This window comes from Pseudorca crassidens, chromosome 6 (assembly GCF_039906515.1).
Source record: "Pseudorca crassidens isolate mPseCra1 chromosome 6, mPseCra1.hap1, whole genome shotgun sequence".
In the NCBI taxonomy this organism is placed as follows: Eukaryota; Metazoa; Chordata; class Mammalia; order Artiodactyla; family Delphinidae; genus Pseudorca; species Pseudorca crassidens.
The window spans coordinates 115,617,510-115,634,234 of record NC_090301.1 but is presented as its reverse complement, the minus strand read 5'-3'; the positions used below and the strand labels follow the sequence as shown (position 1 = coordinate 115,634,234).

General features: G+C 32.1%; 1 protein-coding gene across 4 annotated transcripts in view; it reads right to left on the bottom strand.

The window, feature by feature from the left end:
* The window catches only part of DPP10 (dipeptidyl peptidase like 10), a 1,288,081-nt gene that overhangs the window by 85,548 nt on the left and 1,185,808 nt on the right, over nucleotides 1–16,725 (bottom strand). For all 4 annotated transcript variants that reach the window (XM_067742149.1, XM_067742151.1, XM_067742148.1 and 1 more), the window contains one exon: nucleotides 15,467–15,590. In XM_067742149.1, coding sequence (XP_067598250.1) covers nucleotides 15,467–15,590 — 124 coding nt within the window. The remainder of the gene's footprint in view (nucleotides 1–15,466; nucleotides 15,591–16,725) is intronic.

The window sequence follows — 16,725 nt, the reverse complement described above, 5'->3', positions numbered from 1 at the left end:
ATTGACTTAAACTGAATGAATAAGTAGAGAATTGGGATGAAATGATATTCTAATTATAGTCTTATCTTTGGTGAACTCCTTCAGAATTCTCAGTTGCACTTAACCAGAGACAGAAGATCATTTTCCAGCTCCGTTTGATTACTTCATTCAAACTGTTCTGAACAACTAGACACTGTCTCTTTTCACCTCGAGGCATCATCAGGAAACAAATATTAAGTCCTTCCAAAAAACTGGGCAAACAGCCAGGAATAAAATTTAAAAGTGGACATTTTGTCAACATTCGATCCACTCTTACCATAGTCATTTTTTCCCCTTAGGGAAAACAACTAAACATTTGAAATGGCAAAATTTTATGTGTGTTTAAAATAATCTTGCATAGGATCAGAACCAAAATTATATTTCAAAAAGCACAATTAGACAAATTTCATCTCAAGTTGAATATGTGTAGATAAAATAAATTTTAGTAATGCTGTTTACATGTAGTAAATTATGAAATATCTTGTGGTTCTCTGGAAAAAATGACTCTATAACAAAAGTATTAAAATGAAGAAAACTAAATCGTAATATGTTAGAGATTTTACCTCTATGCAAAAGTACTCATTTCAAATTGTAAATAATGATTATTATTTATTTATAGGTTTTTTTTTTTTTTACCAATTTCCTCTTTTAAAGCCATATTATTATTACATTATAATTAACCATTGTCCATTTTCAGGGCTTTTTTCTTCCAATAGATTTTCTCTATATACAGACATCAGAAAAACATCTAACTAAATCATTCCTTGATTTTCTAGTCACACTTCAGCAATAATCATCCTTGATATCTGTAAAACACAGACACACAAAAAAATATATCAGTGCCACTGCTCATTAGTGTCACTAAGTTTTGTTAGACTCCACGAGGGTCCAAAACTTCACATGCAATTATCTGTCTTATTATTTCTATTATTGTAGAAAGTAAAAATTTTAAACTCCATAAATGGAATAGAAATATAATAGAATATCAATAAGGTATCAATTCAAGAATACGATAGGGTTCCTGTATCTTTTCTATTGAAGCACTTTACCTATATAGATTTTCCCTATATAGAGATGGCAGGCTTTCTCTACCTAGAATACGTATACGCATGAACAATTTTTAAATGACTTTGTGATCGTCTCAGTAAGAAACCATCCAGAACAGTTTGACAAATAAATGATGAAATCCTGGTCGATCTATAAGCCAGCCAGATGAAAAAGGATAATTGAAATAAAATTTCTAATATATGCAAGCTAAATGTAAAGAGTGTCAGCGAAACCCAATAAGTAAATGGCTGATGCATCAACTTTGTTTTCATATCTATGCTCATCATTCCAATCACAGATAAATTTTTTCCTCTTTATTGCTATCTTTTACAGACCATTTAAAAATTATGTTTAAAAATACTGAAGTGTAATTTGCACATAGTGAAATGTACAGATCGTAAGTTTATGTGATGAGTTTTGATAAATGTATTTACATCCCATCAAGATATATGACCTTTACACTTCCAAACACATTTCCTCGTGCCCCTTCACAGTTTCCAATAAGGCAACTACTCTTCCAAATCTTTTTCCATAGATTAGTTTTGCCTGTTTTAGAAATTCAGATAATGGGAATCATGTATTATGCACTCTTTCGTGTAGTGCTTCTTTCACACCACGTTTTTGAGATTCATTCATATTGTTCAGTGTATCAGTCTTCTGTTTCTTTTTAAATTGCAGAGTGGAATGTCATTGTATTGATATGCCTCATTTTGTTTATTCATTTCTTGTTAATGGACAGTTGCATAGTTTCCAGTTTTTAGCTATTGTGAATAAAGCTTCTCTAAAAAAGACGTGTTTTAAACAAATCCTTTGGTGGAAACAGGTTTTTATTTCTCATGCAAATATCTAGGAATGGAGCTCCTGAGATATATATACACACATATATATTTATATATGTGTGTTTAACTTTCTTTGAGACTACAAAATCATTCTTTTAAAGTAAAGTCACACTTCTACCCACAAAGAATGAGATTTGCAATTCTCCACATCCTCATCAGCAGTTAAAACTGTCACCTTTTTTGTTGTTGTTTTAAGTTTATTCATTTTAATGGTATGTAGTGTTACCTCATTATGATTTAATCTATATTTTCCTAATGTGTAACAATTTTGAGTACTTTTTCATGAGTTTGTTACTTCTTTACAAGTTTCTATTCACACATTTTGACTTTTTCATTGGGTTGTCTTTTATTATTGAAACGTATATATTTCTTCGTCAGATGCACATTTTGAAAAATATTTTCTCCCAGTCTGTGGTTAGCTGTTTGATTTCCTAATAGGGTCTTTGATGAGAGGTTTCTAATTTTGATGATGTCTGATTTATTTTTTTCTTTTATGATAAATGACTATTTTGTCTATTCAATATAGTGAAGTTATATTCCATCTTTTCATCTAGAAGATTGACAGTACTAGCTACTAGCTTTTAGATTTAAGGCTGTAGTATGTCTCAGACTAATTTTAGAATATAGTATAAGAAATGTCAACCATCATTGTATTTTCCATCCGGTTATTAATTGTTCCAGTGTCATTTCCCCCTATTGAATTGCTTTGGCACCTATGCTGTAAGTCAATTGATCATATAAATATAGATCTATTTCTGGAAACACTATTCAGTTCAACTGATCGATTTGTGTGTTCTTTTGCCTCCATTACAATCTCTAAGTTTCTGTGGCTTTCCGGTTATTCCTGAAATCATGTAGTGCAACTCTTCCAATTATTATCTTTTTTTTTTTTTAGGGTATTGATTTACCTGGTCAGGCCTTTTGTAGTTCCATATGCATTTAAAAACTATCTTGTCTGTTTCTACCAAAAAAAAAAAAAAAGTCTGCTGAGAGTTTAATTCATATTGTATTGAAGCTATAGTACAATTTGAGTAGAATTGACATCTACAACATGAAGCCTTTCAATTCAGGAATGTGGCTTAACTTCTTCTTTAGGTCTTCTTTAATGCCTTTCAGCAACGTTTTAGTTTTCAGTATTAAGATTTTGCCACTCTTTGTTAAATTTATTCCTATGTACCTAATATTTTAAAGATTTTAATAGTATTTTTATTTTCCATCATAATATTACCAATCTTGGAAATATATTTTGTTACTTCTTAAATCTTTATTTTGAAACAAGTGCAAACTTACAGAGAAAGTAAAAGACCAGTTCAAGAAACATCTGCATATCCTTTAGACATATTCCTCATGTATTTACATTGTGCTCCATTTGCTTTATTATTATATATCTCTCCCCTCTGATTCTAAATTATTTGAGAGGCTGGTAGAAGTCTCTTTTTTCAAAATCAATTAAAAGTTAGAAATTTAGTTTTTTTCTAAACAATTTGACAGCAGTTCTGAAGTATTGTATCCATTTACCCTTAAATAATTCAGTGAGCATTTCTTAAGAAAACTGTAGTATCCTATATATTTACATATTTTTTACAGTAAAATGATAAAAATCAGGAAAGGGAAAAGACAATTGAAGTTGGTGCCTTGACTTATGAATTGTCATCTATTCTAGTATTTTTGGTAGATTTCTTACATTTTATTTATACAATAATATCATCTACAAATAAAGATAATTTTACTTCTTCCTTACCAATCATCATGATAGTTATTCTTTGAAAGTTACTCTGATTAGAGTCTCTAATAAGTTTGCTTAACAGAGTTAGAATGTGTATCCTTACCTTATTGTCGATCTTTAGGTGAACAAGGATACTGTTTCACTATTGAGTATAATATTTATTGGTTACTTTGTGGGTATCCTTCATCATATTGGGGATATTACTTTCTATTCATTTATGTTGAAAGTCATCATGAATGAATGTTGAGTTTTGTCAGTTGCTTTTTCTTCATCTATTAAGATAATTGCTTATTTATTTTTCTTTTTTTCTGTTGAAACAGTGAATTACACTGATTTTCAATATAAACTAACCTTAAATTCCAGGGTAAAACCCCACTTAGTCAAGATGCAGTATTCTCAATGTTGTCCAGAATGATATATTAATATGATAAAAAATTTTCTGAATGCAATGTTCATAACAAATATCAGTCTAAAATGGTCTCTCTTGTAACGTCCTTGTCTAGTTTTGGTAGCATGATAATGTTACCCTTATAAAAATAAGTTGAGAAGTTCTCTTCCTTTTCCACTTTTTAGAGAATGTAGGAATGGTAGAAACTATTCCATTATTCCCCAGTTTTATCAATAAATAATTGACATACAACATAGTATAAGGTGTACACCATAATGAGGTGATACATATATATATTACAAAATGATCACCACAATAAGTTTAGTTAATAGCCATCATCTCATATAGCTAACAATTTTTCTCCTTTTCATGAGAACTTTCAGATTTACTCTTTCAGCAATTTTTAAATATATAATACAGTATTTAACTATAGTCATCATGTTGTACATTACTTCCCCAGAACTTATTACCTTATAACTGAAGTTGTACCTTTTAAACACCTTTACCCAATTCTCCCACCCCCACTCCTGACTCTAAAAAGCACAAACCTAATCTTTGTTTCTATAAGTTTGCTTTTTTACATTTCATGTATAAGTGGGATCATACAGTACTTGTCTTTTGCTGTCTGACTTATTTCATTTAGCATACATGCCCTCAGGGTCCATCTATGTTGTCACAAATGGCAAATTTTCCTTTTTAATGGCTGAATAGTATTACATTGCATATATATGACATATTTCTTTTATCCATTTATCCACTGATGAATACTTAGGTTTTTTCACATGTCTTGGTTATTATAAATAATGCTGCAATGACATTGGGGTTGCAAATATCTCTTCAAGATAGTGATTTTATTTACTTCAGTTATATACCCAGAAGTTGAATTGTTGAATCATATAGTAGTTCTGTTTTAATTTTTTGAGTATCTGCCTTATTGTTTCCCATAGTGGATATACCAATATACATTCCCACCACAAGACACAAGGATTCATTTTTCTCCACCTCCTCACCAACACTTGTTATTTTCTGTCTTTTTGATAACAGCCATTCCAACATGTATGAGGTGATATCTCATTATGGTTTTGATTTGCATTTCCCTAATGATTAGAGATGTTGGGCCCTTTTCATATACCATTGGTTATTTGAGTATCTTCTTTGAAAAATGTCTACTTTAGGTCATTTGCCCATTTTTTAATTGGATTATTACTTTTGCTATTGAGGTATATGGGTTCTTTATATATTTTGGATATTAACCCCTTATCAGACATATGATTTGCAGATATTTTCTCCCATTCCGTAGGTTGGTTTTTCATTTTGTTGACTGTTCTTTTGCTGTGCAGAGGCTTTTTAATTTGACATAGTTTACGTTTTATTTTGTTGCTTGTGCTTTAGATGTTATATCCAAAAATCCAATCCAAGACCAAAGTCAAGAAAGTTTTCCCCTTTGTTTTCTTCAAGGATTTTTTATGGATTCATGTCTTTTATTTGTCTTTAATCCATTTAGATTTAATTTCTGTGAATGGTGTAAATAGGGGTCCAATTTCATTTTTCTGTATGTGGTTATACAGTTTTCCCAGCACCATTTCTTGAAGAGACTGTCCTTTTCCCATTGCATGTTCTTGGCTCCCTTATCAAATAGCAGTCGGATATATATGTGGCAGTTTATTCCTGGGCTCTCTATTATGATCCATGGGTCTATGTGTCTATTTTTATTCCAGTATCATACTGTTTTAATTAACATAGCTTTTTAGCATAGTTTGAAATCTGGGAGTATGATGCCTCCAGTTTTGATTTTCTTTCACATTATTGCTTTTGCTATTCAGGGTTTTTTGTTGCTCCATACAAATTTTAGAATATTTTATTTATTTCTGTAAAAAAATGCCACTGGAATCTGATTTGTATTGCATTAAATCTACAGACAAACATATTAACAATATTAATTTTTCTAATCCATGAACACAAGACATCTTTCCTTCTTTTTCTGTCTTTCTCAATTTTTTTTATCAGTGTCCTATAGTTTTCAGTATAGATATCTTTCACCTCCTAAGATAAATTTATTCCTAAATATTTTATTGTTTTGGATTCTATTGTAAATGGGATCATTTTCTTTTATTCTTTTTCAGATAATTTATTATATATAAACAGTACTGATTAATATACGTTGATTTTGCATCCTGCAACTTTACTGAATTCATTGATTAGATCTAATGGTTTTTGGTGGAGTCTTCAGTATTTTCTATGTATAAAATCATATCGGCTGCAAATAGAGGCAATTTTACTTCTTCCTTTCTAATTCTGATGGATTTTATTTCTTTCTCTTATCTGAAAATCTTTCAGTACTATGTTGAATAAGAGTGGTGAGAGTGGGCATCCTTGTCTTGTTCCTGATCTTAGAGGGAAAGCTTTTAGCTTTTCACCATTGCGTATGAAGTTAGCTATGAGTCTGTCATATATTGACTTTATTGTGTTGCAATATGTTCCCTTTATAGCCACTTTGTTGAGAGTTTTTTTCATAAATGGATGTTGAATTTTGTCAAACGCTTTTTTCTGCATCTATTGATTTTTATCTTTCATTCTATTAATGTGGTGTATCACATTTATTGACTTGCATATGTTGCAAGTCAACATCTTTACATCTTTACATCTTTACATCTTTACACCTTTACATCTGAGGGATGAATCCCACTTGGTCATGGTATATAATCCTTTTAATATGCTTCTGAATTCAGTTTGCTTGTATTTTGTTGTGAATTTTTACATTTATATTCACTAGTGATATGGGTCTTAATTTTCTTTTCTTGTAGCATCCTTGTCTGGCTGCAATATCAGAGTAATGCTTGACACATAAAATGAGTTTGAGAGTGTCCCCTCCTCTTTGACATTTGGGAAGTGTTTGGAAAGGATTAGTGTTAATTCTTTAAATACTTGGTAATTTTCACCAGTGAAGCCATCTGGTCCTGGGCTTTTCTTTGTTGGGAGGATTTTCATTACTGATTCAACCTCTTTAGTAGTAATTGGTCTGTTCAGATTTTCTATTTCTTCATGATTCATTCTTGGTAGGTTTGATGTTCTTAGGAATTTATCCATTTCTTCTCGGTTGTCCAATTAGTTGGCATATAATTGTTCATAGTTGTCTTCTAAGAATCTTTGTATTTCTGCAATATCTATGTCAGTTGCTATGTTCTCTCTTTCATTTATAATGTTTAAAAACTTTTAGTCCTGTCTCTTCTTTTCTTGGTCAATCTACTTAAGGTTTTCCAATTTTGTTTATATTTTCAAAGAACCAGCTCTTAGTTTTATGAATTGCTTCTATTGTTTTCCAACTCTACATTTCATTTGTTTCTCCTCTAATCTTTATTATTTCCTTCCTTCTGCTAATTTTGGGCTTACTTTGTTCTTCTATTTCTAGTTCCTTGAGATATAGAATTAGGTTGTTTTCTGACATCTTTCTATTTTCTTGATGTATATATTAATAGCTATATACTTTCCTCTTAGACCTTCTTCAAAATAATTCCCATATCTTTTGGTATATTGTGTTTCCATTATTGTTTGTCTCAATATATTTTTCTATTTCCCCTTTTATTTTTTATTTGATTCATTGGTTGTTCAAGAGTGTGTTGCTAACTTTCCATGTATTTCTGAATTCTCCAATTTTCCTCCTGTTATTGATTTCTAGTTTCATACCATTGTGATCAGAAAAAAAAACTTGGTATGATTTCAATCTTCAATTTGCTGAGACTTGATTTGTGGCCTAACATATAATCTATCCTATAAAGAGTTCCATGTGAGCTTGAGAAGAATGTGTATTCTGCTGCTGTTGTATGGGAGTATTCTATATATGTCTATTAGCTCCATTTGCTCTATAGTGTTGTTAAAATCAACTATTTCCTTGATTCTCTCTCTGGATGATATACCCATTGCTGAGAGTGGGGTATTGAATTCTCCAACTATTATTGTATTGATGTTTATTTCTCTTTTTAGTTTTGTTAGTATTTACTTTATATATTTATATACGGATGCATAAATATTTACAATTGTTATGTCTTCTTGATGGATTGACCCCTTTATTTTTAAATAATGACCTTTTCTGTCTTTCATTGTCATTTTTTTGCTTAAAGTCTATATCTTTCTGAAACAAGTATAGCTACCCTGCTTTCCTTTGTTTAACATTTGCTTGAAATATCTTTTTCCATCCTTTTGCTTTCAGTCAATATATGTAGGTAGCATATTACTCGATATTTTTTAATCCATTCAGCCACTCTATGTCTTTTGACTGGAAAATTTAATCCATTTACATTTAATGTAATTATTAATAGGTAAGGACTTATTATTCCATTTTGTTCATTGTTTTTTGGTTTTATGGCTTTACAGATCCATTTGTTCCTTGCTTCTTGTCTTGCTGTCTTCTTTTGTGATTTGATGAAGTTTTGTAGTGGTATGTTTTGACTCCATGAACATAATTTCTTGTATAATTATTATAGGCTTTTCCTTTGTGGTAACCATGAGGTTTACATACGATATAACACCCAATTTCAAGCAGATAACTTAGATTTCCATTTCTTTAGGGTCAGTTATTGGAGTTTTATTACTTTCCTTTGGTAGTGTCATGTTTACCTGATATTTTGTGATCCTTGCTTCCTTACTTTGGTATCTGGGCGTATGAGTAAGGGTTCTCCTCTTCTAAACTTTACAGGTTTGCTTTTACAGAGACAGCCCTTCATCAGTCAGGTCAGCTTGGGGTCAACTGGTAACATCCTTGGGAAGGTGGAGCTTGCTATTGGGGTCTATATTGGGGCAAAACCACTTCCCAGGCTCTGAGGTGTGTGTGTGGGGGTGCCATGGACAGGGACCTGTTAGATAGGACTGGCTTGATTTTCTGCACAAGCATTGTGGTAGGATGGGCTACACTATTTCTCCCATCAGGCTTCCTAGTTGGGTAGGATTGGGTAGTGCAGTAGGAAGGGCTATAAATTAGCTTCCTTATGCAGGGAGGGCAGCAGAATGGGCCCCAAGGACAGCACAGCACATTGTTTGGGGCTCCAAATTAGGCAAAACTGCACAATGAGTTTCCTGACAAGACAGGGCCAAGGGTTTCGCTCTGTAGATGGGCATAGTTACTGGCCCAATTCACTGTTCAGAGGTGAGGATGTAGGATGGGTTATGCAGCATCCTGGGTGCTCTGGTTAGGTTTACAGGTTGGGTGGGACTAGAGGCTATATTCAGCACTGAGTGGGCCTAAGAATTAGCTTCCTGCCTGGTTGAGGCCACAGAACAGGATCCAATAGTGGCAAGGCTCACTGTTTAGAGACTGAATCAGGCTGAGCTGTGTACCAAGCTCCCTGGTCAGATGGAGCCATTAGCTTTGGTTCTGTAGGAGGGCAAAGCCACTGGCTGGGTTCACTTCTCACTTAGGTGCTACTGGTCTATAGAGCTTCCTGGGTGATCGGGCCAGGCTTCCTGGTCAGACAGTGCTGAGCTGTACTCAGCAGTAGGCAGAGCTATGAACTAGCTTCCTTCTGCAGGGCCGCAGAACAGCTGATTATGCTTCCCATTTGGGGTCCTGAGTCAGGCAGAACTACAAACCTAGTACCCTGGCCAGACGGGGTCACTGTCTCGGCTTTACAGATGGCAAACTTGTTGTTTTGGATTTCTACTTGAGCACCACTGGGAAGATGAACTCTGTCTGCCAAGATCTGAGAGTTGGTTACTATAAGATCCAGCCCACCCTTCTCCATCACGCTCCAAATTCCCCCCATGAGCCTCTAGAGGCAAGACTCAAGTGGGCCTCCCATGAAAAAACCCACAATTCTGGGGGAGCTAGATGTCCACCTTGGGCTCTCTTTTTTCCTACTGGAGAAACTTTAGGTCCAGAGGGGACCCTCTCAGTGTGGCACTATGCTGGCCTGGGGGAGGGGCAATGCAATCAGAGTGTATTCTTATCCTTATCCTTATCCTATTCTTATCCTTATCCTATCCTATCCTATCCTTCTAATGGGTTCTTTTCAGTCTCTGTGGTCCAGGGGGGTGCTTCACTCTCACTCCCATGTCGCAGGATTTTCACGGTGGTGTCCTGTGTATGGATAGTTGCTTTTTGTCTTCTTCTGAGAGGGACTGAAGTCTGGAATGACCTATGTTGCCACCTTGATGACTCGTGACCTCTTTTATTCCTTACATCATTAAAGGAATCCATCACTGAAGCCACTGGGTCCTGGAGTTTTTGTTGTGGGAAGATTTGTAATCATTAATTCAATTTCTCTAATTGGTATAGAACTATTCCAGGGTTTTTCCTCTTCAGACAATAGTCTTGGTCATTTTTACCTCTCAAATAATTTTTTTTCATATAATATACTTGAGAATTTATTGGCACACAACTCCCTTATTACCATTTAAATATTTATAGGCTCTATAGTGATGCCCCCTCTCATTCTTATTTTTGTTGAGGTATAGTTGATTTACAATATTATATTATTTTCAAGTGTACAACATAGTAATTCAAAATCTTTATAGATTATACTCCATTTAAACTTATTTTAAAATATTGACTATATTCCCTGTGCTGTAAAATATATCCTTATAGCTTATTTATTTTATATACAGTAGTTTGTACCCCTTAGTCCCCTATCCCCACTGGTAACCACTAGTTTGTTCTCCATATCTGTGAGTCTGTTTCTGTTTTGTTATATTCATTCATTTGTTTTATGTTTTAGAGTCCACATATAAGTGATAATATACAGTATTTGTCTTTTTCTGTCTAACTTATTTTACTAAGTATAACATGCACTGGGTCGATCCATATTATTGCAAATAGCAAAATTTCATTCTTTTTTATGGCTGATCAATATTCCATTATATATATATATATATATATACATGTGTGTGTGTGTGTATGTGTGTGTACCACTTCTTCTTTATCCATTCATTTGTTGATGGACACTTAGGTTGCTTTCATATGTTGGCTATCGTAAATAACGACACAATGAATATTGTAATGCATGTATCTTTTCAAATTAGTGTTTTTGGGGTGTTTTTTTGGATGTATACCCAGAAGTAGAATTGCTGAGTCATAAGGTAGTTCTATTTTGAGTTTTTTGAGGAACCTCCATACTGTTTTCCAAGTGGCTGCAACAATTGACATTTTTACCTACAGTGTACAGGGTTGGCTTTTCTCCACATTCTCCTGAACATTTGTTATTTGTTATCTTTTTGATAATAGCCATTCTGACACATGTGAGGTGACATCTCATTGTGGTTTTGAGTTGCATTTCTCTGATGATTAGCAATGTTGAGCACCTTTTCATGTGCCTGTTGGCCATCTGAAGGTCTTCTTTGGGAAAATGTCTATTCAGGTCGTCTGCCCATTTTTAAATTGGGCTTTCTTTTTAGATATTGAATTGTATGAGCTGTTTATATATTTTGTATATTAATCCCTTATGAGTCATATCATTTGCAATTATTTTCTCCCATTTAGTAGATTATCCTGTGCTTAGCAGAGTGGCATAGTGGAAGCGTGCTGTTGCCCATTTAGTAGATTTTTTCATTTTGTCAATAGTTTCCTTTGCTGTGCAAAAGCTTTTAAGTTTGATTAGGTCTCATTTTTAATTTTTGGTTTTATTTCTTTTGCCTTAGGAGACAGATTCAAAAAAAAGTATTGCTACAATTTATGTCAAAGAGTGTTCTATGTTTCCTTCTAGGAGTTTTATGGTTTCAGGTCTTGCATTTAGGTCTTTAATCCATCTTGAATTTATTTTTGTATTGGGCTTGCCAAAAAGTTTATTCAGGTTTTTCCATAACATCTTAGGGAAAAACCCAAACGAAATTTTTGGCCAACCCCAATATATGGTGTGAGGAAATGTTCTAATCTCATTTTTTTATATGTAGCTTCCCAGTTTTCCCAGCACCACTTATTGATAAGACTGTCTTTTCTCCATTGTATATTCTTGCCTTCTTTGTCATTGATTAATTGACAATAAGTGTGTGAGTTTATTTCCAGGATATTTATTGTGTTCCATTGATCTATGTCTGTTTTTGTGCCTATACTGTACTGGTTTGATTATTGTAGTTTTGTAGTACAGTCTGTAGGAGGGAGTGTGGTCCCTCCAGCTCTGTTCTTTCTCAAAATTATTTTGTCTATTCAGAGTCTTTTGTGTTTCCACACAAATTTTAAAATTATTTGTTCTAGTTCTGTAAAAAATGCCATCCGTATATTGATAGGGACCCTTTCATTCTTGAAATTGGTAGTTTGTGGGGTGTTTTTTCTTCATCAGTACAAATAAGGATTTATCAATTTTATTCATCTTTTAAAATAATTTTTGCTTTCACCGATTTTCTCTATAGATTGTCTTGTGTTTTATTAATTTGTACTTTTCTTTTTATATTTCAGTCCTTCTAATTACTTTGAGTTAATTTTGTACTTCTTTCTCTAGCTTCATAACTTGGAGATCTACCATTGATTCAATACATTTTTCCTTTTCTAATATATGCATTTAAAGATATAAACTTCATTTTAAACATCATTTTGCTTTACCTATATATTTGGACCTGCTATGTTTTCATTATGTTTGAATTTAAAATTGTTTTTAATTTCTTTTGTGATTTGTCCTTTAACTTATGAATTATTTAGGAGTATGTTTTTTTAATTTTCCAAATATTTGTCAATTTCCCAAATATCTTTTAGTTACTAATTTCTAATTTAATTCTCTTGTAGTCAAACAATATACTCTGCTTGATTTCACTTTTTGCACTTTGAGATTTTTGAATATTCCCCTTGCACTTGAAAAGATTGTTTATTATATAGTTGTTGAGTGAAATTTTTCCTAAATATCAATTTGTTTAAGGTGTTGATAGTATTGTCCAGATCTTTTGTTATCATTACAGATTTTTGATGACTTATTTCATCAAATACATTGAAAATAATATTTAAGTCTCAGTATATTTCTATTTCTTCCTTAGTTTTGTCAGCTTTTGCTTAAATATTTAGAAACTTCATTATTAGAAGTGTAGGTACTTAGAATTGTTATATCTTCCTAATCAATTCACACTGTATCATTATGAAATTATTCTATTAATATCTCTATTGTATACTACTTTAATTTCCTTAATTACCTTTTTGAAAATTTAAGTACTAGAAATTATTTTATTCACATATTTACCTTATTTGGCACCTTTATTTCCTTCATTTTGATCTGAGTTTTCATCTGATGTCATTTATTTTAGCCTGAATAACTTAATTTCCTGTTATTTATTCAGATCTACTTTTTTTTTTTTTTGCAGATCTACTTTTGATGAATTATCTCAGTTCCAATTTATCTGAAAATATCTTCCTTGGTCTTCATTTTTTAAAGATATTTTCAAAGGATTTAGTCCTTTAATAACAACTTCCTTCCATTGCTTTCTGGTTTGCATTGTTTCTGGTGAGACACAGGCCGTAATTCTCATCATTATATTTCCCAATATGTAATGTGTTTTTCTCTCAGGCTACTTTAAATTTCCTCTCTTAATCTTTTGTTTGCATTAATTTATGTACTATGTGGTGATGTATTTTTTTCTTTGTCTTTATTCTGTTTGAGATTTTCTAACTTCTTGGATATATGGATTAATCGTTTTTCATCAAATTTGATTATTTAAGTCATTGTTACATTTTTGTACATTCTTACATTTTACATTCGTTCATTTTTTTCTGCCCTGGTATCTCAAATTTTTCCTTCTGTATATAAAATTTTACATATATACCAGTTTATATTGTTCTACAGGTAGTTAAGGCTTTGCTCTTTTTTTTTTTCCAACCTTTTTTCCCTCAAGACTTCTGTTTGAATTATTTATATTTCCTTGACTACAACAGTGTCCAATATGTTGTTAAGCTCATCCAGGTAATTTTTCATTTCAGACACTGTATTTTTCAGTTTCTGACATTTCATTGCTCTGTTTTTATAGTTTATATTTAGCTACTGAAACTTCTCATCTGTTTACTAATTATGGCCATCTTTTAATTTGTTAAATAACAAAAATAGCTAAAAGCTTTTTAAAATTTTTTTCAGTCTGTTTGTTAATTCCAGTATCTATATCCTTTGTAAGTCTGCTTCCTATTTTGGGGGAGGTGGGTGAGTTATATTTTCTATGTCTATATATAGTATGTTTTAATTGTGTGACTGATATTGTGAATGCTACATTTTTGAGAATGAATTTTTAATTATTTTAAAGAGTAAACTTTGTTCTGGCAGGCAGCTAGTTTACAGGTGGATGAACTGAATTCTTTCAAGGTTTGATTTAAAGATTTATTAGAAGGAGTATAGAAGAGTTCTATTCCTAATACATTTTCTTTCTGGGCTCTGAGTTGAATGCTTAGGGTTTTCAGTGAGAGATCTTTATTTTTGCTGTTCATTACTCCAAAGTCTCCAAGTATTGTGCAACTTGGGGATTCTCTATTTGCTTCCCTCTCTGAGGCAGGCCCTTTACTTGCACAGCTAAGCACTGAGATAAAGACTTAAGAGACTTTTATATATATTGTTGAAGTTCTTTTATATATAGCTCCTATCCTGTGGTACTTGTCCTGAAAAATTCAGCCACCACAATAGCCTCAAACTCTGATTCTCCCTGCCTTTTTGGATCAGTGATACACTTGTGCTTTTCTTGGATGCTATCTCCTTGCACTGTGGCCTCAAATGTGTCACCAGTAGGAAGCCATAGCTTCATTTGACCATTTAAACTGCCTTATTGTCCAATGTCTGAATATAGTTAATATATTTTGTAAACTGTTACAGTTGATTACTATGGAGATGCAAGGCTGATAACATTTACTCCATCTTGTCCAGAAGCTTAAGTTTGAAAATTCTGTTGTTAAATAATTGAGAACCCTTTACCAAGTACCAAATATGTAATATAACAATTTAAACTCATTAAAGTATTCCCTTTACTAATAACCTTAAAATTACACATATAGATTCTACTGCAGAGTTTATAAAACATGATTATAGAAATTGAAATACAACCTACTTTCAAAACATAGTTGCTGAAGAATCATTTTTTTTTTTTTACTATTTTTAGATAATTTAAAGGCAGAGACACTTATTTTAGAAGACTAATCTGAACTACAGAAAAAACGATGAATTTTTGGAATTGTTTAAAGATGACAGGAAAGAAATATCACATATTCTCAAGTTAATCACTGTCAAAAAGTAGAGAGAAAGCCTACATTTGAGAATGAAACTAACATGGCTTGGACTACCCTTTATACTATATAAGAATTCATTGTTTTAAAGCTTAATTTGTTCTCTTCTCTTTATCTATATTTCTTACTTCAACGTATGGAAGATTTATGAATTAAAGTATACACTCCTAATAGCTTTGGAAGTTAAATATTGAAGTCTTTGCACAAAGAATTGTTTAATTTTCCTTTGAAAGGTAGCATAAACTATTATATTTTAAGCATAAAGGAAAGTAAATTATACTCACTCTACTACAAGCACCAGTAGTGGTCTCACAGACTGTGAGGATGGAGATGTTCTGAGGTCGATTTAACCATCTGACCACCGTCTTGGTATTGCTTACCCATTTAACCATAGTGATATAGTATTCTCTAGTTCGGAAACAAAATTAAAATTTACATTTAGAGCCAGAGAACGTGTACAGCACCAATAATATACACTTGTTATTTTACATGCAGAATAAATGAAACACTATAAGGATGTCACATCATGTTATTCTCCACTTATATATATACACATCTGCTTCTTCAAATATTGACATATATAAATACAAATATATGTGTGTGCATATGTATGTAAACACATGCACATATACATATATACATAAATATACAGAAGATTTGAGAATAAATTTGAAAGTGAATGATTTCACAGAAGGAAAACTTTTGGAAAAAATAAAAATAATCAAGATACTAGACATTCATAAGTAATTTTCTATCGATCAGTACAGTGCTAAAATGTGCAAAATAAGAAAAAATTTTCTAAGTTATATTCTATTTTACTTTTTCAAAAATTCACTCAATAATCAATTAAAAGGCAAATATTATTATTGATTTAATAGTTATTTCTTAAGTATGACTTCCATGTTATCTCACTTTATCCACAGGACTTGAGCCACAGAGCCATGAATGGTTTGCTTTGGTCTTTTTCCATTGAGGGACAATGGAAATATAATCTTATTCATAATAATTTTTACAATATTATTTTTTAATCTTATTTATTTGAAAAAGTTTAAAACAAAGAAGGAATCAAACTGAAGAATATGAAGGGTTATTGAATTTTTGGTAAAGTGAGGATGCTAATCAGTGGAGCCTATAATGTCCGCACGATGGTTGTAGATTGGGAAAGCTTATATTTTTCCTTTATAGATTCTATGTCTGGAAATTTACATAATATATCACAAACCCCCCCAACCCACACATAACAAAATGCAATCATTAATACTGATTCAATTTATGATAAAAAGAAAAAAATTTCCAACAAAACTGCCCAGTTTCAAAATAGATTAGATGACTTAGAAATGGTTTGAAAAATGCCATCCATGAATATTGTCTTAAAATGAATGCATTAGGTTTTTAAGTGACTTTGAAAAAAATCGCCTATGAAAGTAAAACCTTGTAATACAAATCACCTCTCCTTAGACACAATGAGTTAGACATTCAGCTACCTGAATCTCACATTTCTAACATTATTGAGTAGTTAGTGCTTCCTCTCGAAAACCAGTTA